The 24,636-nt window shown below is 40.8% G+C and overlaps 2 protein-coding genes across 10 annotated transcripts in view; one reads left to right on the top strand and one right to left on the bottom strand.

The window, feature by feature from the left end:
- The window catches only part of LOC135104896 (cohesin subunit SA-2-like), a 56,731-nt gene that overhangs the window by 21,635 nt on the left and 10,460 nt on the right, over nucleotides 1-24,636 (bottom strand). For all 7 annotated transcript variants that reach the window (XM_064012633.1, XM_064012636.1, XM_064012632.1 and 4 more), the window contains exons 3-14: nucleotides 13,159-13,594; nucleotides 12,800-13,004; nucleotides 12,055-12,197; nucleotides 11,444-11,617; nucleotides 10,803-11,007; nucleotides 10,571-10,665; nucleotides 9,930-10,060; nucleotides 8,213-8,738; nucleotides 5,818-6,036; nucleotides 2,151-2,336; nucleotides 1,095-1,307; nucleotides 323-484 (exon numbers count right to left, since the gene is read on the bottom strand). In XM_064012633.1, coding sequence (XP_063868703.1) covers nucleotides 323-484; nucleotides 1,095-1,307; nucleotides 2,151-2,336; nucleotides 5,818-6,036; nucleotides 8,213-8,738; nucleotides 9,930-10,060; nucleotides 10,571-10,665; nucleotides 10,803-11,007; nucleotides 11,444-11,617; nucleotides 12,055-12,197; nucleotides 12,800-13,004; nucleotides 13,159-13,594 — 2,695 coding nt within the window. The remainder of the gene's footprint in view (nucleotides 1-322; nucleotides 485-1,094; nucleotides 1,308-2,150; nucleotides 2,337-5,817; nucleotides 6,037-8,212; nucleotides 8,739-9,929; nucleotides 10,061-10,570; nucleotides 10,666-10,802; nucleotides 11,008-11,443; nucleotides 11,618-12,054; nucleotides 12,198-12,799; nucleotides 13,005-13,158; nucleotides 13,595-24,636) is intronic.
- Nucleotides 15,212-23,029, top strand: LOC135104897 (uncharacterized). 3 transcript variants are annotated; one of them, XR_010270585.1, is made up of 10 exons: nucleotides 15,212-15,372; nucleotides 16,394-16,538; nucleotides 16,994-17,145; nucleotides 17,369-17,489; nucleotides 17,638-17,772; nucleotides 18,688-18,822; nucleotides 20,498-20,630; nucleotides 21,432-21,585; nucleotides 22,050-22,161; nucleotides 22,417-23,029. XR_010270585.1 is itself a non-coding variant. In XM_064012639.1 (10 exons), exons 2-10 carry the CDS (start codon nucleotides 16,399-16,401, stop codon nucleotides 22,482-22,484), a joined length of 1,113 nt encoding a protein of 370 aa, XP_063868709.1. In that variant the 5' UTR covers nucleotides 15,212-15,372; nucleotides 16,394-16,398; the 3' UTR covers nucleotides 22,485-23,029. The 3 variants fall into 3 exon arrangements, 2 of the variants coding, with proteins under 2 accessions (XP_063868709.1, XP_063868710.1); XM_064012639.1 differs by having other exon boundaries at nucleotides 21,469-21,585; XM_064012640.1 differs by lacking the exon at nucleotides 15,212-15,372 and adding an exon at nucleotides 15,479-15,625 and having other exon boundaries at nucleotides 21,469-21,585.

The following is a 24,636-nucleotide window of genomic DNA, read 5'->3' as shown; positions in this document are numbered from 1 at the left end:
CAGCTGGATATCACAAGACAGCTGCCTTAGCTATAAAACCTGGACAGTCCAGCTGGTTTGAAAATCCAGCAATTACAATTCACACCTGGCCATCACCATTCCCAGCCACATGCTCCATGGCTAAGTTATTAGTTATTTAAAATTATATTTTGTGATGCATTCTGTAATTATGTGTTAGCTGGGAGACAACTGGGTGAGTGAAAGGATCAAATAGTTCCCACACTACTAATAAAACTTAAGCATCTTTTTTGTCCATTTCTTCAACTTTCAGAGATAAAATAGTGTTAGGATGTATAGGTCCTCTCAGCAGGAGGATTCCAACCTTCTCTGGCAGGATCTTGCTGCCGTCAACAGCATGTTTGATGTTGGAAAAGAGGGAGTCCCAGATGTTGCAAGGTCCCATGTTATGGCAAGAGTAGAAAATGGAGACTCGCTTCACTGAGGATACCAGGGCAAAGGTCTCATCAGCATCTGGCTCCAGCTCCTGATGGGGGGAAAGTATTAAGAGATTATTTCAGCTTCAATACAGGAAAGTAACTCACATTACTCAACAAAAATACCCATGACCAAATCTCTCTAGTCATTCCTTCCAGGGAGTCTGAAGGATGTATCTTACCTTACCCTTATATCATAAATCAGCAGTCAATTTTCCAATCACTTTTCCACTCGTATCACTTTTCTCAACATCCTATTAATATGTACAACTTTTCTAAACTCTTCACTCATCACTTTTCTCAACATCCTATTAATATGTACAATCTCTTAAGCCACTGCTCCTAAAACAGTCATCATTCCAAAGCAGTCCACTTACTCCAGAACTCTACACAGGGGCCACTACCTCAGTGGTAACATCCTTGTCTATTACTTGGAAAGGTGAGGTTCACACCAAGCTCAGGGGGCCTACGAGTTTTCACTGAGGAGCAAACAATGTTGCCCTTGAGCAAGTGAATATAGTGTTTGGTGCATGGGAGATCACAGCCTCACTCATTAGACTATATATTCCCTAAGCTCTCACCATTAGGGTCCAGCTGGCAATCAAAAGTCCAGCATGTGATTTCTGTGACTAGGCAAGAAAAATTATACACTCTACTCACCCCATCCAGCAAGTTGATATACTCATCATTGGCTTCTTTGTACTTGTTGACAATCATGTCCAGCAGAGACGATCGGGCAATGTCACAGCGAGAATAGATGGCATACTCTTCCTTACACAGCAGCTCCAGTGTCTTGGCAGCTGTCTCCAGCACCTCTGTGTCACTGTGTTTGTCTGGCACCTCCTGTATCAGCTTGAGCAAGAGGTCCAGATTCTAAGAAGGGAAATGAAACTCAAAACATGTATAAGAATTGATTCCTCCTATTACTTCCTTATCAGTCTGGTTCAGTCTGCTCTATTCTGATACGTATTTCTAGCAGCTCACTAAAGAGGATGTCCATGAAAGGATCTCCAAATCTAACTCTCAGTCCACATTATTTTTATCACCCTATACACTCCCATCAATGCATGATCAACTACAAACAAGGCTTGCCTGAGGACAGTGGAGGTCTTAAGGCAAGAAAGATCCTCAGGAAATCAATTTCTCACTTTCAGAGCCATTCTACTCAATCACTGCAGTAGTTAATAACTTTTATTTACAGATCATACATGGCTCCATAATCCTAATACTCCAATATCACAATGTAGATTACCAATTCCAATTCCCATTGAGATCAATCACATGAATTCCCCAACAGAAGCTTCTGATCCATTATGACTACTGCCAGTGAAATGGAGACCACCATAAAAAGGGTGCAATGAACAATTAACAAAAACACATCAACTCTAATTTTGTACTTGATCTCACAATCAATCACAAAATTAATGTCCATCTACTGTGTGTGTGTGTGTGTGTGTGTGTGTGTGTGTGTGTGTGTGTGTGTGTGTGTGTGTGTGTGTGTGTGTGTGTGTGTGTGTATGGCAGTGTTGCGTGTATGGCAGTGCTGCAGAAACTTTACACATCCTCACCCATGAACCTTTTTTGCATTTGTGACACGTACATTTTCTTGCAGTCACTCTAAGTCCATTTCCTAATATTCACATTTCTCTCCTCCCTAACCAGTCTTTTCTCCTTCCCCTTCCTACACTTCTACCAGATTCCCCTCAAGAAACAAACCTTTTCCTGTCGGCTGGTGGTGTAGATCTCTAGGTCAAAGTACTGAGGGATAATGAGGAGGTTGGCCACCTTCTCAGCATCCACCAGGTACTTGTGAAGTAGCTGAGGCAGGGTGGGGATGAGGTGCTTGGTAAGTTTGGCTCGGTCATCATTCACCTGCTTTGCCTCCTTTGCTGACAACACAGGCTGGCCAAAATAGAAAAAATACGTTATCATTAAGTCTAATGTAGACACTTTTTTCCTTCCCTTAACCTTGCTTTATTTAGAAGGGAGAATTTTTTTTTTTTTTTAAGTAGGAGCGACACTGGCCAAGGGCAACAAAAATCCGATAAAAAATGCCCACTGAAATGCCAGTCCTATAAAAAGGGTCCGAAGCGGTAGTCAAAAATTGAAGGATAAGTGTCTTGAAACCTCCCTCTTGAAGGAATTCAAGTCATAGGAAGGTGGAAATACAGAAGCAGGCAGGGAGTTCCAGAGTTTACCAGAGAAAGGGATGAATGATTGAGAATACTGGTTAACCCTTGCATTAGAGAGGTGGACAGAATAGGGGTGAGAGAAAGAAGGACGTCTTGCGCAGTGAGGCTGTGGAAGGAGGGGAGGCATGCAGTTAGCAAGATCAGAAGAGCAGTTAGCATGAAAATAGCAGTAGAAGACAGCTAGAGATGTAACATTGCGGCGATGAGAGAGAGGCTGAAGACAGTCAGTTAGAGGAGAGGAGTTGAAAAGACGAAAAGCTTTTGATTCCACCCTGTCTAGAAGAGCAGTATGAGTGGAACCCCCCCCAGACATGTGAAGCATACTCCATACATGGACGGATAAGGCCCTTGAACAGAGTTAGCAGCTGGGGGGGTGAGAAAAACTGGTGGAGATGTCTCAGAATGCCTAACTTCATAGAAGCTGTTTTAGCTAGAGATGAGATGTGAAGTTTCCAGTTCAGATTAAAAGTAAAGGGCAGACTGAGGATGTTCAGTGTAGAAGAGGGGGATAGTTGAGTGTCATTGAAGAAGAGGGGATAGTTGTCTGGAAGCTTGTGTCGAGTTGATAGATGGAGGAATTGAGTTTTTGAGGTATTGAACAATACCAAGTTTGCTCTGCCCCAATCAGAAATTTTAGAAAGATCAGAAGTCAAGCGTTCTGTGGCTTCCCTGTGTGAAATGTTTACTTCCTGAAGGGTTGGATGTCTATGAAAAGACATGGAAAAGTGCAGGGTATTATCATCAGCGTAGGAGTGGATAGGACAAGAAGTTTGGTTCAGAATATCATTAATGAATAATAAGAAGAGAGTGGGTGACAGGACAGAACCCTGAGGAACACCACTGTTAATAGATTTAGGAGAAGAACAGTGACCGTCTACCACAGCAGCAATAGAACAGTCCGAAAGGAAACTTGAGATGAAGTTACAGAGAGAAGGATAGAAGCCATAGGAGGGTAGTTTGGAAATCAAAGCTTTGTGCCAGACTCTATCAAAAGCTTTTGATATGTCCAAGGCAACAGCAAAAGTTTCACCAAAATCTCTAAAAGAGGATCACCAAGACTCAGTAAGGAAAGCCAGATCACCAGTAGAGCGGCCTTGACGGAACCCATACTGGCGATCAGATAGAAGGTTGCGAAGTGATAGATGTTTAAGAATCTTCCTGTTGAGGATAGATTCAAAAACTTTAGATAGGCAGGAAATTAAAGCAATAGGACAGTAGTTTGAGGGATTAGAACGGTCACCCTTTTTAGGAACAGGCTGAATGTAGGCAAACTTCCAGCAAGAAGGAAAGGTAGATGTTGACAGACAGAGCTGAAAGAGTTTGACTAGGCAAGGTGCAAGCACAGAGGCACAGTTTCGGAGAACAATAAGAGGGACCCCATGAGGTCCAGAAGCCTTCTGAGGGTTTAGGCCAGCAAGGGCATGGAAAACATCATTGCGAAGAATTTTAATAGGTAGCATGAAGTAGTCAGAGGGTGGAGGAGAGGGAGGAACAAGCCCAGAATCGTCCAAGGTAGAGTTTTCAACAAAGGTTTGAGCAAAGAGTTCAGCTTTAGAAATAGATGTGATAGCAGTGGTGCCATCTGGTTGAAATAAAGGAGGGAAAGAAGAAGAAGCAAAGTTATTGGAGATATTTTTGGCTAGATGCCAGAAGTCACGATGGGAGTTAGATCTTGAAAGGTTTTGACACTTTCTGTTAATGAAGGAATTTTTGGCTAGTTGGAGAACAGACATGGCATGGTTCCAGACAGAAATATAGTGCATGAGATTCTGGTGATGGAAGGCTTAAGTACCTTTTGTGGGCCACCTCTCTATCATGTATAGCACAAGAACAAGCTGTGTTAAACCAAGGTTTGGAAGGTTTAGGTCGAGAAAAAGAGTGAGGAATGTACGCCTCGATGCCAGACATTATCATCTCTGTTATGCGCTCAGCACACAAAGACAGGTCTCTGACACAGAAGCAGTAGTCATTCCAAGGAAAATCAGCAAAATACCTCCTCAGGTCTCCCAACTAGCAGAGGCAAAACACCAGAGGCACGTTCGCTTAGGGGGGATCCTGAGGAGGGATTGAAGCGATAGGACAAGCTAAAGATATGAGATTGTGAACGGAGGAGCCCAACGGAGAAGAAAGGGTGACAGCATAAGCAGAAGGATTAGAGGTCAGGAAAAGGTCAAGAATGTTGGGTGTATCTCCAAGACGGTCAGGAATACGAGTAGAGTCTTGCACCAATTGCTCTAGGTTGTGGAAGATAGCAAAGTTGAAGGCTAGTTCACCAGGATGGTCAGTGAAAGGAGAGGAAAGCCAAAGCTGGTGGTGAACATTGAAGTCTCCAAGAATGGAGATCTCTGCAAAAGGGAAGAGAGTCAGAATGTGCTCCACTTTGGAAGTTAAGTAGTCAAAGAATTTCTTATAGTCAGAGGAGTTAGGTGAGAGGTATACAGCACAGATAAATTTAGTTTGAGAGTGACTCTGTAGTCATAGCCAGATGGTGGAAAATTCAGAAGATTCAAGAGCGTGGACACGAGAGCAGGTTAAGTCATTGCACACATAAACGCAACGTCCAGCTTTAGATTGATAATGAGGATAGAGAAAGTAGGAGGGAACAGAATAGGGGCTACTGTCAGTTGCCTCAGACATCTGAATTTCAGTGAGGAAAAGAAGATGAGGTTTAGAAAAGGAGAGGTGGTGTTCTACAGATTGAAAATTAGATCTTAGACCGCGAATGTTGCAAAAGTTAATGAAGAAAAAAGTTGAGGGGAGTGTCAAGACACTTAGGGTCGTTATCAGAAGAGTAGTCCGACCTGGGGACATTTATGGTCCCCTCCCCAGATGGGGACTCTGAGGCTCGTGTAGGAGTCGCCATAATAATTTTGAAATTTTTGAGTGAAGGGTGTGTATGTAGTTTTGTGCTTGTAGTTTTGTGTGGAGGAAGAGAGTTGTCTTTAGAGGGCAGGCTGTGACTGCCCCCTTGTGTTGTGAGACATAAAGGGAAACATTCAGTGAGGTCACAGCTGGGTTTAATGATAAGTTCACAGCACCCCCTGAACAGTGCTTTAGACCTCACTGGGAGTAATTATCGTTTCGGCAGGTGTCTACTGCCAAAATTCATGCTTCAATAAAGCATGAGAATAATGAAAACAAATTAACATAGAAAACAAAATTAAAATGGTTGATGAAGGGAGCCAACATACCTTTCTGGTGGGGCCTCGACCAACAGGTGGCTCCCCGGTGGCAGCCTGCTTGATGGAGCACACCATGATCTCAATGAGGCTGGTCTCCTGCCGATCATCAAGGGGCTCCTCCATGGGCCCTGGCTCCTCCAACAGCAGATCAGTCATGCACTCCCAGTCCTTCATCATGTCATTGCTCTCAATCAGAGAGTCCACCAAGTATGCCCCGTGTTCATGCAGCTGTGGAGGGAATGATGGTAGTGAGCAGGGTGGGTGTCAAGGAGGGAAGGGACACACTTCTTTAGGTGTAACCAAAAATCAATGAAACATTTGTTCATATAAAAATTAAAAAACTCAAAAGAAAATACTACCTGTTACTAGGTCATGAATTACAAAAATATTGCCAATTATACAGTGATTTCAGAGTTCCAAGACTAGGTCTATACACAGTAAAGTATATACTTGACTTTAGTTCAGGCACCATCTCCTTCAAAATAATTTCCTTGGGCAGCAATATTGTGCTCCCAGCACCAATGTCTATGATGAAAAGCCTTGTAAAAGTCTTATTTTCAAAACATGTCAAACAGCTCCCTTTCAGCTACCATGTCATCTTTGAGAAATAGGAAAAGTCACACAAGGCCAATTCTGGCAAGAGAAGTATATGCAGAAGGATGATAATACTATTCTGACTTGAAGAAACTCATATGTCATGAGAGCTTAGTAAAAGGATCTACATATTGTGTCTGCAATGCTGCATGGTCATTTGGGTAAGTAACACATCCATTTGGCCTCTTAGTACATTTCAGGCAATTTCAACCAAATATTCCCTCTTATACACTTCAACACAGAGCAGCAGGATTGGTTGTGACAGTCTGGAGCAGTATGTAGAAAAGGTCATGTCTGTTAATGAGCTGGATGCAGCTCATAAACCTTCTTAGAGTAGGTGTATGAGTTATGCAAAAAAAAAGTTCACATCAAATTATGAGTACTCCTAATGCGTCAATATGTTATGAGTTGTGGACGAGGACTCCTAAGAAGTTTATGAGCTATTCACAAATGATAATGGCAGAACAACAACTCATGGTATCACAGAGCCAAAAAACTTTTGATTAGGTTTGGTTAAATTTTACTTAAAAACTTTAATTCAGTTTTGTATGAATTTAATGGCCATTACAAGGAAGTGAAGATGAGGCTGGTGTAGGTTCACTCGAATCATACATCTGGCACACTGTTCATATGTGCATGAAACCCAAGTGCTGGGTAGATCCAGTGAAGCTACACTGGGAGCAGCACAGCTCAAGGCCTCACCCAAACATTAATTTATGCAACTTATGTCAAAATAGTTGAGTTAGATTAGGTGTGGCTGAGTTTTATTTAGTCTAAATTGGTTTGATTTAATCAGTGAAATGGGTTAGAGGAAAAAAAGAGCAGGGATTCACTGGGAAGACCAATTGGATGGGACTGCATATCTAAACGTACCCTGAAAATATGATGTTGCTATCAGAATAATCTTTAAGTGAATAGTATTAAGCAACTGCATAACTGCAGGGATGGCTCCATGCTGGTTGGTTCTAGACTACTTCTTCTTGTGACTGTTGTGGATGTAAGCTGAAGTGGACAGCATCTGCCACCAAGATAAAATCCTTTTTTTTTTTTTTTTATATGTATAATATACTGATAGATTCTCATTTTTGCACCTAGTACATTAACAAAATTTTTATATTTCACTTTAAAGTGATGACAACATACCACTATATCTTCATTATCATGACTGGAGTGTTTTTAACCAAATGTTTGCACTATTAGTAGCAGAAAATGCACAGCGTAGCACCATCTTGGGAGTAGTTCATAAATCATTCAGCTCGCAGCAAGGAGTCACCTTATGAGTTACTCTGCATAACTCACAAGTCTAGCCCATAGCTATGAGAAGAATTTGGAAGTTATGAGCAGCTTTCAAAGGAGCTTTTACAAGGTTTTCTGCATACTGGTCCTGGCCCTTAGGGACAAATTCACACACAATGAACATCATGAATATCAAAGTAAATTATAAACATACTCTTGGTTGTACAGCAGATCAAATGCTAGGCTCTTCCACTGACAAGACTGTCTGGTGTGGTGATTATGCCCAAGCCTCAGCCCCAGTGATGATCCACAATACAAAGGTTAGGTCATCCAGAACATGTTTATAAAGCTCTTGGCTGACTTTGGCCCAGTGCTCCTTATGTCCATCACAAAAGACTTTCAGTGTGATTCACTGGAGATTTCTGGCACTAAACAAATACCTTCATGCATATATGGGCAGTCTCAGAACAATACCACCTCATACAAGTTATAAACATGAAAGAATGAAAAATAAATAGATACAGATCAGACAGACATGAAGGAATGGAGGATGAGAAAGACACAGACAGCTTACCTCAGACTCAATGAAGAACTGAACCAAGTCCCTGATGAGGGGTGTGTTGGGCCGCCTCTTTTTGCCTCGCTTGGTCCTGAGGGCAGCCACGGCATCATCATCAGGGATGAAGAGTCGCTCATTAAGGAAGTCCCCGGCAGCCTGAGCCACAGCACGGTGGGATGAATACACCAACTCATACACGTGTTCACAGTCCTTGTCTGTGAGTATATCACGATGGTGCTTCAGGATGGAGATGACAAGCCGCACAGCCTGCACTGCCACATCGTATTCCTTATCCAGAGTCATGGCCACAATACGATCCTTGAACTTGCTGGTGAAGAGCTCCAGCTTGCCCTGCAGCTCCTCACTGGCATAAAGTGGCTGCAATGCCTGGAGACACTTGAGCCGCACATCCCCCACTTTGTCATGCAGCGTCCAGCCAATGTATTTCAGGTACGAGTCATCCAAGAAGTTCTGGTGGAACTTTTTCATCCACAATCCAATCTCTGCCATGCAGATTGAACGGATCTCAGGAAGTGTGTCCCTGGTGAGGAAAGATGAGTCAGGGTGTGGTCATTACTCTTGGGATTCTAATCACCAAACAAACTCTAAAAGAGAATTCAAGCATTTCTCATATAGTTCAGTATATTGTTGTCATCCTAATTCATGAGGTTGCAACTCATGTTATCATCCTTTTGGACTTTTTCAGGGATGAATGCAGAAGGTTGAATCATTACTTCCCAAAATAAGAACCTAATTCTATATTGCCAAGCTGGCAATCCCACACAGGGAGGCCCAGACAAGGCACCACACATTCACACTCACATCATTCACACTCTTAGCCCCATCAGCCCCCAGTGGAAAGGGAAAGTCTCATGGCCCACCATACTAAACCCCAGGAACTTAGGCACAGCACACCTGACTACACACAGCCACAGCAAGATCTCACAGCATACAATGATTTACCCTACCCTTAAACAATGAGACTGTTCCCTACCCCACACCTACTCCAATCCTGAGACCACAGCAGATGCAGGATACTTCCTGTAAAATGTCCCACACCCTAACTGGGTCTATATACATCAACAGGTCCTGCCAAGTGTGCCAACACCCTGTTCAAGAGGTTGATGAGTGAGCGTCATTTTCATGCATTCACCACTGTTGCTCTTCATTCACTTCTACCATGCACACTTGCTCTTGCTTTGTTGCACAATCATTCCTCTCTCATTCAGTGCTCTCTTCACACAGTTCATCCATTCCAGTCATGGCCTTGCTCTTAACCCTTCACCACACACATCTGACAGCATCATTCTCTTTACTAGTTTTCAGTCTTCCATCCTTTCCACATGTCCAAATTATCTTGACACAATGATCTGCCTGTCCAGCCAACTCTCTCAAAACATCAGTTCTTCTACTTACCTCATTTCTTATTCAATCCCTCCATTTTACCCAAAAAATACTCTTCAAATACTTAGTTTCCATTACATTTAACTGTTTATACGAACTACCACTTCAAACATATATCCACGTAACTATCTCGTACTGAAAAACTGAAAAATTCTACTTTATAAAAGAATGTAATCATAAGCAGTTGAGCATATAAATTTCCTCATGGAGCAAAATAAAAATTCCTGGACTGTTAATAAGGAGTGCTAACAAGTAATAGTGCTAACTTGGTAGACATACAGACTTGAACAAAATGGCACAATCACAAGCACACACTCACACAACTTACCTGTATCTGTGGACAAACACAGACTTGAACATATAGGTTAGCATGTTCTTGATTTCATCCATGTTCTCCTCCAGCTCCTGCCGTTTGGACATGAGGGATTCCAGGCGGTCTGAGGCTCGCTTCTCCCTTGACTGTAAGGAGGTGATATAAAGACTTGTGTAAATAAAACCACTAAAGCAACACAATCATACTGCTCCCTACACTATGGAATTGTAGCATAAGCTATATTACAGGTGTGGATCACAGCCCTTGACATCTTTACAACTCTGATCCTATACATATCTAAACAATTAAGAACAGTCATTCATGATAAAAAATCAAGAATTATAAAACAAGGATCTACAGACTGTAGGGAAAAATCACTAGCATGATAAGGAGCAGACAAAGTCTTATGATAGAGCAACTACATAGAGCCAGAATAGCACCAGCATACTAATATTTCAAGCTACTGAAAAGACTGCAGCCTAAATTTGCCCAAAGCTTCTGAAAATCAAGTTCTCCACTTATAAAATTTGCCAATTGTTTTACCATAAAAACCTCCTTTCTCAGGACAAGAAAGTCACTGAAATTAGGATGGAATCTGGATTTAAAACACCAGTGGTACTGGACCTAACAAAATCACTGCCATGGCCATCACTCACCTTCTGCCTTTCACTTTCATACTGCCGCTGTGTATTGTCCAGGTTAACAGAGACAGTGAGTGCCACATCCACCAGTGCTGTCATCAGCTTCATGGCTGCAGAAGATGGAGGAAAAATTATAAGTTTGTGTGATGAGATTTCAAGTAAAAAAAGAAGTTTAAAGAGAACAAGAAATCTATTGCTAAATCAAATTTACATGTAAACTAAGCAGATAATTCTGAGAACAACATACCTGCAAGAGTGGCAGTGTGTCTGAAGGCTCGAACTTGAGAATCAGACAGACCAGTGAGAAGTGAAATCACATTGTCCATAAGGTACTGGTCATAGATGATGGAGTATTGGCACTGCTTCACTAACAGCTGCACAAACTCACTGAAGTTGGTCCTAAACTTCTTCCAGTGCTGCCCACTCTGGATGAGGGGATACTCACCACTCTCCTGCAAAAGGAAATGGAAATTGTGTTTGTCCCAACCTTCAAAAAGATTTTGAGGCCTTTCTTAACTATTTTTAAAAGGCTCCAGTGAAATTGTCAGGTTTATCAACATTGTTTTCATGATTCTAGTAACATTTGAACAGAGATTCTGGATCATCAAAGGGAAAATCATCTATGAGAAGACAATGTGACCTATGAAAATAGTCCTAATGTGAGGACATCACATTTCAAAATGTGGGCCTACATCCCCACCAATCACACAATCACGAGGCAATGATCGACATCCGACAAACCTAAATACTTTACAGAAATTACTGATGGCATTTAAGTATATAAAAAATACCATCATCAAATCATCCTCATAGTCCACAAATTACATAAACATACAAAACCAAAAAAGTACACACATGCATACAACAAAAATCCAATGCATTTCTTACCTCCTCAAACTCTTCAGTCATGCGACGAATGATCTCAGCATGCTCCATGGTGGCCTGCATGTGGGAGGTGATCTTACCCTTACACCCAGCAGCATTAATGAAAAACTGCATCAGCTGGAGCAGGGAGGCATCTCTGTTCTCCTTGTACGAGTCAATCCAGTCATCCACCACTTGCTGCAAAAGTTCACTATGGTCAGCAAAAGTATGGGTGAGAGAAACTAAGGAATGGTTACACAGTGAACAGGAAAACACCACTTCAAAACCCTTATCTACTCCTCAAAAAAAATAAATAAATAAATAAAATAAAAAACTAAGATGTATCTAATCCTTCATGATTACACCTGAAGAATGATTAAGGCATTACCTCAAGACAGTTAAACAAGTATGAAGTAAACATCATCTGTTCATCTTCCTTCAAAACATGATTAACATGTACAACTGCCTAGAGAAACTTAAAAAATGTAAAATATACAACTCACAAGCCCCATTCAGCCCAGCATTCAGGAATCACCTCTCAGCCAATCTCTGACTTAAAGTGACAAGGTGGAGACAAGTATCCATCAATAACTATTAATATTTGCAACATGTAAGATCAATGGATGTCAACTCACTGCCAACATTGCCCGGCCATTCCTGACAATAAAGTAGAGGGAGTTCTCATCCTCAGCCATGAGCTCAGTAATTGGCTTGCGTCCGGGCCGACCTCTCTTGCGAGGCTCTGACACAATTTGGTCACCAATCTTCTTTATGGTGGCTGGGTGGGGAAGGAATTGACTACTTAAAACAATTACATATTTAAAAAGTAATATTACACGAAGAAAAACTTGCATAAAGTGAATGTATTTATACTAATAACTCAATGTCTATCACAACTCCAGTAAGTATGGAATTACATTAAGCATATGAAACATCTGAGCAAAATGTAATATCACACCTAAACTATCACCTGTTCAGGTTATAAGAAGATGAAGCCGACCCTTCACCCAATGACCATGGAATAAAAAGGCCTCCCTAACCTTCCCTATATCTTTGCCAATCACCCTACTAATTCAGGACACCTCTGCAAACCTTACCACTTTTCCATCTACTCCTCTGCCTGACTTGCCTTTTACTACCATCCCTTGATTGTCAATTAATTACAAAGAACAGCAGCCCATCATGTATCAAGGAGAGAGAGACATCAAGGTAATGGAGACCAGAACTTATTCAGTAAAGATTCTCAGGTTCCTCTCCCACCTCTCTTAACTTTGTCCCAACAATCCTACCACTCCAACAAGTCCCTCTACCACCACACTCTGCTTTTACTTCACCTGACATAACTCACTTCCCACCACACACCATCACTCCATGTCTCACCTATCCTGCCTCTTCCCCGTCCTCTGCCCCGGCCCCGGATGGAGATGGTGAGGCGAGGTATTGGTTCATAGTTCTGTGGCGGCTGTGGCTCCTCCTCCTCCTCCTCCTGTGCCTCCCCATCTGAATCACCATCCTGTTCCATCTCCTCCTCAGGTTCCTCTGGCTCCCTGTCCACCTCCATCTCTGGCTCTGGTTCCACTGGTGCCTGTGGAAATAGAAAGTCAAGTAAATTAAGTCTTCACAGATAAAAGCATCCAATCTTTTTTAACAAATAAGCACTTGTGTGTCCTATCACAATTTGTAATGATCAGATGAGAGTACTGTTTTTCTCACTGAATGACTGTTTGATGCTGCTTTACCTGAGGAGCCTGAGGTTGGTGGTATGGCTGCTGCTGCTGTGGTTGCTGCTGTTGTTGTTGTTGTTGCTGTTGTTGTTGCTGCTGTTGTTGTTGCTGTTGCTGCTGTTGTTGTTGTTGTTGTTGTTGTTGTTGTTGTTGCTGTTGCTGCTGCTGCTGCTGCTGTTGTTGTTGTTGTTGTTGTTGTTGCTGCTGTTGCTGCTGTTGTTGTTGTTGATGTTGTGCTGGGTGTGGTGGTTGCTGTTCATAGTGCTGCTGATATGCTGGTTGCTGTGGCTGTTGCTGTTGTTGATACACTTGTTGCTGTTGCTGCTGTTGGTGGTGCTGCTGCTGTTCATATTCCTGGTGGGCATAGAGCTGGTGCTGCTGAGGTGCCTGCTGTGGCTGTGGGGGCGGCTGTTCATAGGGTGCCCCACCATATCCAAGCTGATAGTCTGGGCTGTGGGAGGAGGAAGGTTTTAGATCAAACTATTAATTTCTTATTTCAAAGTAGAAAAAAATAAAAACAACAGAACAAATAATATAAATAATAACTTTAATAGCTTTAGTGTGTGTGTATGTGTGCATGTAATTGTAGAATGGGTTGTGTGGTTCTTTCATATCTATATCAATCCATTCTTTCTTTCCACTTACATGCCCTTTGTTTTCCATCACTTTATCCTTAAGTTCATTCTACAAGTCTATACTTCAACAGCTGTGACTCCTAAATTTGTGGTAATATAAACCATTTTTGGGAGGTAACAGAGGGATGACAAAAAATAGTGAAGAATTCTGGAAATCAAGAAAATGTTGTGGTACCTGCCATTGGGATTAATGTTAATTGAGTCTAAGTTTGTAAAGTTGTAAAATAAAACTATTATAATTCAGCAAGAAAGTTAAACTGAATAACAATATGCATTAAAAATCACTATACAATATTAGAAGGGAAGAACTATGTATTTAAATGTGTGGCAAGCCAAGAGCATTTTGACGAGATATACTTCAGGACAGTCACTTGGCAACCCCAATCACAACATATCCAGTACATGTCACTCACTGCCTGAGCCTGCCTCTGTTTTACTGTCAGTTTCTCTGTGAGCATCAGCCAAGGCAGATGTAAGTATGTATGCATGTATATTGCCCTGTGCAGTGTTGATAGTATTTAGTGTTACATCCTTCCTATACTGAGTAAGCTCTCTAATTCAGCCATCTATATCAATATTGATAATAATTTGTGAAAGGGACAAGATGCTTAGAAGTGGCATGTTAAACTGGGTAACAAACTGAAAAAGTCTGGGACACAATGTTCTCCACGCTATCCAAAAAAATAAATAAAAAGTACAAAAGTCCACAAGAAGTATTAAAGAAGTATTGAATCCAAAGTCAACAGTTTTAGCAAAAATTTTCAGCTAGCAGAATATGCTCTTACTCTCTCCACTGACACTGACATAGTGTGCATTTCTAAGTACACATTACTATTGATATAAACAGATTAAGAATTAATCATGTGTACAGTACATACTTGTAAAACATTACTATATCTTCTAAAAACTTAAAATGCAATTCTTTTTGTTCCTAAAACCTTTTTCATACCATCTCTAAATATTAAATGTTCTTCTGTCAATAGATTTTTTTTTCATTACCACTCCCATATCTTTTCTTTCATTTACTAAGACTTCTGCATAATTTTCTATTTTGTATATACCCATGAAGATAATTTTTCATAATTTTATCTATTTGACTGTATATAACATGTGTGTGTGTGTGTGTGTGTGTGTGTGTGTGTGTGTGTGTGTGTGTGTGTGTGTGTGTGTGTGTGTGTGTGTGTGTGTGTGTGTGTGTGTGTGTGTATGTACATGAGTGTGTATGTGCATATGTGCATGTAGTCTGTTTGTTACAGCTCTTCATCAATTTGGTATAGACAAATAATAATTTATTATTATTATTATCATTATTACTATTATTATTATTATTTTCATATATCTAACAATTTCAAAGTGATGTATTCCATCTTAAACGAACACAGTTTCAAGTCTAATCAATGATATAATAGCCAATAGCCATGCTGGTGCCACTTCTGGGGTGAGCAAGGTGATAGTGTTTACATCAGACAAGCCAGGGGGCAACAGTTGGGACACAGTTGTGCCCAAGGTCAGACAAGTTATCAGGCAGCAATATTATTCTCCACCACAACACACCATCTTCAGTGATTTCAGTGACTTCAATAACAACTGGCAGGTAAAGATTTTGCTCCACCATACTTATATTATTCATATATATGTGTGTGTGTGCATGTTTACTTATCTGTAATTGTCTAGTTATAGTATACAGAACCAGAGGTAAACTGTGATACAGATACAGTAATCTTGTCACTGTATCTATATTTATCTAGTCTCTCCTTTCGCTGACATTGCTTGCCATCACCTCTTAAGTCCAAATATCTGTGTGTATAAGTATAAATGTACTTAAGTTGTTCAATAACAACTGGCAGGTAAAGATTTTGCTCCAACCATACTTATATTATTCATGTGTGTGTGTGTGTGTGTGTGTGTGTGTGTGTGTGTGTGTGTGTGTGTGTGTGTGTGTGTGTGTGTGTGTGTGTGTGTGTGTGTGTGTGTGTGTGTGTGTGTGTGTGTGTGTGTGTGTGTGTGTGTGTGTGCGTGCGTGTGTGTGTGTGTATGTGTGTGTTTTGTGTTTTGTGTTGTATTTTGCATGTGTTAACTGAAAGATGTTACACATAACTGATGATGATATATCATGATGAACTACCTCTTTGGATACTTGTTATGACAAATGGCAACTTTGAAAATCTGGTCAAATGCCTGTGATTAGCTTTCTCCCAACACCTGGCATATGTCACTTCTGCAACACAATCCCCACCATGAAGAATGTCATCCACATAAACCTTTGTATCTTCCCCAAACACCACCACCTGACATCCCTCACATTCCACAATTACACAGAAGGCCATAAATTTAAATGGAGACCAGATAACAGCTTTACAATAACCCTGAACAACACAACAGCTCAAGAAACCTCCCAAGAAAACATGTTCAGCAAAATAGTTTGACATATATTAAAAAGATCAAAACAAAAAAATTCTTCAAACAACTACTTTAAAAAAAAAACCTGTAAAGAGCAAGTTTCTTCATAATAAAAAGAACCTTTATGCCATAGAAACACAAGACACGTTAAAGCTTTCCTTCCCATTCATCAGGCAAGTTCCATCCTTAACAAAAAATTCTTCTTTGCTCTCCAGTCAGCATGATGAGCAAACCACTAGTGGGTGTGCAGGACTATGAACGGGAGGCTCGCTGGCGCCTGCCTAAGACTGCCCTTGACTACTATCAGTCAGGTGCCCTGGATGAAGTCACCCTCAAGGAAAACAAAGAGGCTATGGACAGGTATGAGAGAGAGGCCAGGCACAGAGTACTGATCAGTCTGAGGGATAAACCCTGGCTATTACTGCTGCAGCTAAAAATATAATGGTTTCAAATGTCTGTAGTTAAAAGTTAAAACTGAGTATGGCTGAGCACATTTATTGTATGTGTATGCAAAGAAAATAAGCATATAAATCCCTTACAGCTTTCTATTGCAGCACCTGGGGTGTGAAACTATATGTAAGTGTCTGTACATATCTGTACTTGTATATTCAAAAAGTTAAATTTCCTCATATCATGCAGGCATCCAGTCTTTCTTGTATAATATTGTCATCAGCTCTTCTCAGTAGATGCTATCAACCTACTTGTTCCAGCTGATTTACTGCACTTTTCCTCATACCATCCCTCCCTTCACTATTTGACCCTTTCTCCCACTATAACCTGCTTTGCATAACACCCACACGACTTTCCCTCTCTAGGTGGTACATTCGGCCTAGATTCATGAGAGATGTGTCAAAGCGCAGTCTGGCCACCACCCTGCTGGGTCACAAGGTTGCTGTACCATTTGGAGTGGCCCCAACAGCCATGCAGCGGATGGCTCATCCTGATGGGGAAGTGGCCACAGCACGAGGTCAGCCAGCACTGCCAACCTTGCAATTTGTTCTCCTACTATATGTTTGTTTCACATGTGCACTCACTAATAGTTTTAATTTACACACATCTCTTTACTCTTGCTACATACACATATGTCTTTCACAGAAAACAGAGAGCTTCCAGCTTAAGAATGGCAAGTAATTTTAGCATCCTTCATTCTTCCTTACATTCTTGTATTCTGGGCAACACTTTTCCTACAGCTGCAGGACGGATTGGTGCCCCCTTCACCCTAAGCACTATCAGCACATTCAGCCTGGAGGAGGTGGCCATGAGAGCCCCAAACACACTGCGCCTCTTTCAGCTCTACATATACAAGGACAGGTATGTGCCATTCACCACAGACCAGTTTTATGGAAAGATTAACCCTGTCTTCTCTCTCCCCTCCCCAAATCAAAGACATAACCCATACTGTTAATATCCTCTCCAGTCCAGGATGATACTACCCTTGCTCTCCTCTCCACCTTCACAGAGAGTTGACAGCCTCCCTGGTCAGGAGGGCTGAGGCTGCTGGCTTCTCAGCACTGGTACTCACTGTGGATGCACCATACTTTGGCATCCGCCGTGCAGATGTCAGAAATCAATTCACACTTCCTCCTCATCTCAGGTATAGTTAACAGCAATGTTTTTCCATAAATTTTGCCTAACAAGTGCAAAGACCATTTATATCACTTTAGGACAAGGTCACTGTTTCTTTGCGTAAAGAACACCATCACTTGCTACTTAATGATGCACATCACATACAGGGTGTAATATCTGTGGATAATGGTACTGGTGAAGTAAAGGTTAATCTACATCAGAAATTTTCTACCGTATAAAGATATGCATTTTGAAGCATTGTTTAGTTGGTATGAAATTCAAGTGTGGCTTGGTGAAAGATATAAGCTGGGCCTAGCTGGCAACCATGGCAGAATACGTAGATCTAGATGTCCATTGGTGATTTGTGAATTATTCAGTCATGATTTCTACAAGTTTTGGAAGTTTACAGTGATAGCAACATACAGGTGAGTGACAAATAACATTACATAATGATAGTATGGATGTAATAAAAGACAAATAAAATACTAGCGTGTGTGGTATCATGCACTGTCTGTCCAGGCAGGGATTGGGAAAGAGCAAGGCTAGCAGCAAATCAGGTGATTGCTAGTCAGGTCTCATGCAGTTTCCCTCCAAGACTGTGACAATGAATACATTTAGATTGCACTGCATAATTTGAAGTAATGTGGAGTGCGTGGATATGGTGTTTCTCCACCATGGTTACCCACCCAGCCAAGCCATTGTCTCTAACACCAGACCAAACTTGATTTTTACACCACAGGTAAACAACACTTAAAAATGCATGTGTGAATAGAACACTTTCAACTTCAATTAATCTGTACTTTCAACTCTGGCAATATCAGCAGAAAATCATGTTATACCCTGTATATCAGGTGCAGGGATCTGGCATGACTGCCCCAAAAATTGTTGCAGGTGACCATTGCATTATCAATCTAAATATCTCCATGTGCTGGTTTGTCCTCAGGATGGCCAACTTCCAAAGTGATGAGGCAGCAAGTAATCACCTCCATACCTCAGATGGTGGCTCAGGGATCAATGAGTATGTGGCCTCGCTGTTTGACCCAACGCTCACCTGGGAGGACGTGGCCTGGCTCAAAAGGTATGTCACTGACTTCCACTTGCACAAGTAAACATAATCTCATGCCACTACTGGTCTATGCATTGGCACTTCATTAATTCAATAGGTTTCATCAGTCTTCATCTTCCTTCTCCACATGACCACATCCATGAAAACTTCAGATCCTCATTTCTTTCACAGATTATGTCTCGAACCTTCTTCCACTAATTCTTAAATGTTTACCAGAGCTAGTTTCCTTTTCTTGAGATGTCTGATGTATCCTTAAAATCCTGACAACTAATTTTCACTTTGGAGCATGAAAGAAACACTGGAAAATCAACCTGAAATCAGGACAAAATGACCACAAGAAATCAGGACAAAATGACCATCAAATGTGATTGGATGCTGGCAAGACACTAAAGTCGTAGGATGCATCCACATGGTAAAACACTATCAGACAAACACTGTTACCAAATAACAATAACAAAAAGGAAAGGCATGAGCTGTCAAGAGTCAGATGTGAGCACCACACATTAACAATCACTGCCTAATAGTGTGGACAGGCCTTTAGTCTGTTCATAGTTTGGAACTTTGCACACTGTCTGGCAGAACAGAGGCATGGATCTATAATACAGCCATGCACACGATTTAGGAAATTACATGTTTACCATACAATGAAGCTATTATTTGTTTTGGTCTCACCTGCTGTCAACATGGCAAACCAAATGTCTGACAAGGTGGGAAAAAATTGCCATTATTATTAATCAAGCTGTACTGGCAAAACCCTTGCTTATGGAACATAAAAACCTAAGTTTACAAAAGCAAAAATAAATACATAAAGGTAATTTGTGAATGTAGTTCAAGTAAAATGTCACAGTTCATGTAAAACTGTTGCATAGCTTCTTTAATTTGTCACCAATCCTTGCACCACTCCCTTTTTTCACTGTCCTAACACAATGTAGCAATTATGTTGCATAGTGCTTTTTTTTCTTTTTTTATCTTACTGCACACCATAATAGTAATACTGTACAACACAGGACAATGGCAACAACCACCTCTCTCCCAAGGCCAAATTAACAATGAGGGTAATATTCTTAAACATCAAGAAATTGTCAACAATTACTGTCCCCATACACACTAAGATTTAGGCCTGAGTTACATGTTAACTATGGACATCAGTTCCTAACTTTGTCTGCCAGATTTTTCCCAATGAATGGAGGAAAAAACTATGGTATACAACATCTGGTAGCAGTGTTTGTTGCCAGATCAGTTTTCCTTGATTTTTTGCTCTTGATGTCATCCTAATACGCTGTATATGATAAAAGTGTTTGTCTGACAATATATCGCAGTTTACAGTAACAGTGTTTGTCTGACAATATATCGCAGTACGAGTATGTGGTAACAAAGTTTATCCACCAATCTATCACAGTATACGGTAACAGTGTTTGTCCAACAAACTGTGTTCAACCATGGAAACACACCCTCACGCATTACCAATTAGGCCACTGGTGCTCAAAACCAAAGTAGATTTTGGTCAACCTTGACTGTCCTGTCACTACACATGAACCCTTACACATTACCAATTAGGCCACTAATGATCAAGACCAGAGTAGATTTTGGTCAATCTTGATTGTCCTGTCAGTACACATCCTACTGCTATGACCCTCCAGCATCAAGACATGCTGCACTTCCACATACTAATATTGCTCCTCCCCAGCATCACCAAGCTTCCCCTGGTGCTCAAAGGGATCCTGACAAGGGAGGACGCGATACTGGGTGTGGAGGCTGGCGCTGCAGCTATCTGGGTGTCCAACCACGGTGCTCGACAGGTGGATGGTGTAGCCCCCACGGTGGGTATTTACCTAGTTGTAGCAAAGAGGATGTAGACTCACTGTCCTGTTTCCATATACATTTTTATTCAATCCCAAATGAGATGCAGTTTGTTTATATAATTTCTGCCTCCAAGCCTATCAACATGGCAGTACCTGTATTTTTGGGAAGCAAAATTTTCTCACATGAAGTAGGCATCTAGTCCTACTTGTATCATGTTCTTTTATATTTTGTCTATCATCAGCTCTTGTCAATAGATACCATCAGTCTGTAAGTGCCAGCCTATTTACTGCTTGGGAAATCACAAGAAAGATCTTTTTCAATCACAAAATTATTCTTGTGATCACTCATAGTACTTTAGCATGTTTTTTTTTTTTCATGCAGAGCTCATGCATTCCCCAATCTTAGTCAAGCATGGACTCTTCTAGCTCTCAACATAACCCCTTTCAAAAAATTACAGTACATAATGATTTCTGTTATGTTTGTAGAGCTTGATGTATCACATACATGCACAGATAGGTTTTCAAAATGATTACGATTACATGGCTTTTCTTGTGGCACCACTTATCAATCATTCAAGTCCATGATAATGTGCCAATGTCATCAAGATTTATCCATTCCATACCTTACTTCCTTTCTTTTACACTCTTCACATCCTAATTCCCTCTCTCTACACTCTGTGCATCCTGATTCCCCCTCAACACCCTAATTCCCTATCTTTTCTGATTTTCTCTCTTAACACCTTCAACAGCCTAACTCCCTATCTTTACACACTCCGCACCCTAATTTCCTCTCTTTACACCTTCATTCCCTTCTTTCAGGTTATTTCCTTGAGATTTCCCCATCCCTTGTTCCCAGATGGAGGCCCTTCCCGAGGTGGTGGAGGCAGTGAGTGACCGCTGTGAGGTGTATGTGGATAGTGGCTTCTCCCAGGGAGCAAATATCTTCAAGGCTCTTGCTCTTGGGGCAAACATGGTCAGTGGGGTGCCCGGAGCATGCTAGGATACCAAGGCATGGGCATGGATTAGGTGGGAGGGATAGGTTTTTCTGGTAGAGACCACACTTCAGCATAATGCAATTTTAGTCTAAATCACTATGGTAACTATCTTCATAACATGTTTATCCAGGAGATGAAAGGTCATTCTTATGTTGCCCAAAATGTGATATACATCTTCAAACATCTTTTTTGTTTTTTCTCAAAACTCAATTGCCTCGCATAACTACTCATCTTTTCTTCATCTTAATATTATATAATTTCCCAACTCACATGTACATGGACTCAATCTACTTAATCACTTTTCCACCATGTGGCATTTATTTTAAATGACATTTCTTTAGAAAGAAGCCAATAAAAATGTTTCAGCTCCATGATTAAATTGCAAGCATGACATTTTTTGGGGGGTAACATCCCATGAGCACCTACACCCATTCCCTCACAGGTGTTCATGGGGCGGCCACTGCTGTGGGGTCTGGCCTGCGGGGGTGAGGATGGAGCATGGAGTGTGTTGGACACAGTACGGACAGAGCTGGAATCCACCATGGCACTGTCAGGTAAGGCATCAGAACAGCTGTGAATGGGTAAATGAGGTGCAAATACAGAATTTAAATTTATGAATACACTTCTCAAAATTTCCTCATGATAGAGGCATTTTAAATCCATAACCAATACCAATTTACAAACTTTATATTTCACATGATTTTTAAGGATCAAATCGTTCAAAGAAGTTTCACTTGTAGTAGATCTTGTATCTCAACCATGGAAATACAGATACATCCACACACTAACGCTCTCCTCCTCCTGCTCAGGGTGTCCCACAGTACCAGACATCACCCGGGCAATGGTGGTGCGCCGTGAGACCCGTGCTCACCTTTGATGTACTGTGATGCAGTTGGTTACTACTTGTACCTGCCACCTGCAGCTCACCACCCAACACACTACTGACTAACCAATACTTGTACCTGCCACTTGCAGCTCACCACCCAACACAACACTCTCTGCTATTTATACAGTAGCTCCCAAAACTACCTTTAAAAAATAAGAGGTCTACATTCTGACACAATTATTTAACATAATTGGTGAATACAGTAGCAACAGTTGGTAGCCCTGCACACTAGGGATTATTGCGGTAAATTATAACCTGGAAAGTAGATCCGTACAATATATCAGCATAACATCAAGCCATGCAGCAGGTTTAGTTAATTATGCCACAGTTGGCACCACACTTTAAAGATAGTTTTGGGAGCAACTACACCTGCCACCTGCAGCTCACCACCTAACACAAATAATTAGAATGAGCTATGTGTAGTTTTCCTCTCCATCCTTGATACTCCCTATGAAAAGTGAATATTAATCCACTCTATTGCAGGCCAAACATTACCTGATAGCTGGTTTCACTTTCAATTAAAGGCTTCTTTGGTGCAATTTCTTTGATCTCTCCTGTTTTGATACTTTTACCAAAACACAATAACCACCAACCCCAACACTACAATCTCTACAATTCCCACAGCCCAGAAAGGCCTTGTTCAACTTTATTTTACCAAGATGATCAACTATCATCTACTGTATCCTTCACAATAACTTTTGACACTCAACCTGGGTGTCTGTCCATAACAATGATGACAATAGTGTTGACAAAGAATAAAAAAGGAATAAAATAAAATATGCACTGAGGAGGATGGAGTAGCATGCATATTTTCTCATGTATAGGTCAAGTTCTGAGGGTAAAATATGGCAGTCAACTTATACACAGAGGTATGATTTCTAATCCAATTTCTGAATCCAAGCATGATACAAAGGGCCAGTTGCAACTTCTGACTTCAGAGATATTTGCTTATTATTACAAATAAACAAAATTTTTACCAATTACTAATAAACTGATATGTTGCACCTCTCACAGATGAAGTTCACAAATCCATAATAGACTACAATGAGCCCTGGTATAATGAATGTAATTTATTCTAGTTAGACATTCACTGAATGATTTGTTTGTTATTTAAACTTGAGAACTTGTGGGAAAAATGAATTGGTCCCTAAGGACATAAACTAAAAACCATAAAGAAATTTATGAAAAACACAGTGGCACACAGAGCAAATGGCATTAGCTGCTAATGTTGTGGTAGTTAGTTCATGGTTAGTGGTGCATGGATGAGTGGGCATCAACTTGCATGGGCATGACAACTAGAAGGGGAAGTTTGTTTTTTATTCATTACATGACATTCTGAGCAAAACGATTCAGTATTCAATGTGTACTTAGTCCAAACTGCTTGCTAAGATGGGGCCAGCTGTACTCAACCTACTTTATGCTGTGGTTTCAACGGTCTTTGTTGAAATGTTGAGCACAGGCTAGGTTATCATATACATGCAATACATAATCAAAACATCCAGACTGAAATAAATAATAAAACCCATTGGAGAATTTTACATTCAGCATTATACAGCACTACATCACACATCTTTGTTGACACCTGTTGTGTCATAGTTCTGCCACTCCACTGTTGCCAGTTTTTGTTTTTTCTGTTAAAACTTTAACACTTTTTTTCCCACATTGCTCTACAATACTGCTTGAGGCAACAAGGTTTTACTTGTATATTAAGTGTACATCATTATTATTATTAATCGCATATTAAAAGCTAAGTAACAGTACATAATGCTGAAACAAATTTATACTACATCATAAAATAGATAGAGAGGTGGCCCACAAAAGGTACTTAAGCCTTCCATCACCAGAATCTCATGAACTTTATATTTCTGCCCGGAACCATGCCAAGTCTGTTTTCCAACTAGCCAAAAACTCCTTCATTAACAGAAAGTGTCAAAATCTTTCAAGATCTTACTCCCCTCATGACTTCTGGTATCTGGCCAAAAATACCTCCAATAACTTTGCCTCTTCTTCTTTCCCTCCTTTATTTCAACCAGATGGCACCACTGCTATCACATCTATTTCTAAAGCTGAACTCTTTGCTCAAACCTTTGCTAAAAACTCTACCTTGGACGATTCTGGGCTTGTTCCTCCCTCTCCTCCTCCC

This window comes from Scylla paramamosain, chromosome 11 (assembly GCF_035594125.1).
Source record: "Scylla paramamosain isolate STU-SP2022 chromosome 11, ASM3559412v1, whole genome shotgun sequence".
In the NCBI taxonomy this organism is placed as follows: Eukaryota; Metazoa; Arthropoda; class Malacostraca; order Decapoda; family Portunidae; genus Scylla; species Scylla paramamosain.
The sequence above is the reverse complement of the archived record's forward strand: the minus strand, read 5'-3'. Positions and strand labels throughout refer to the sequence as shown.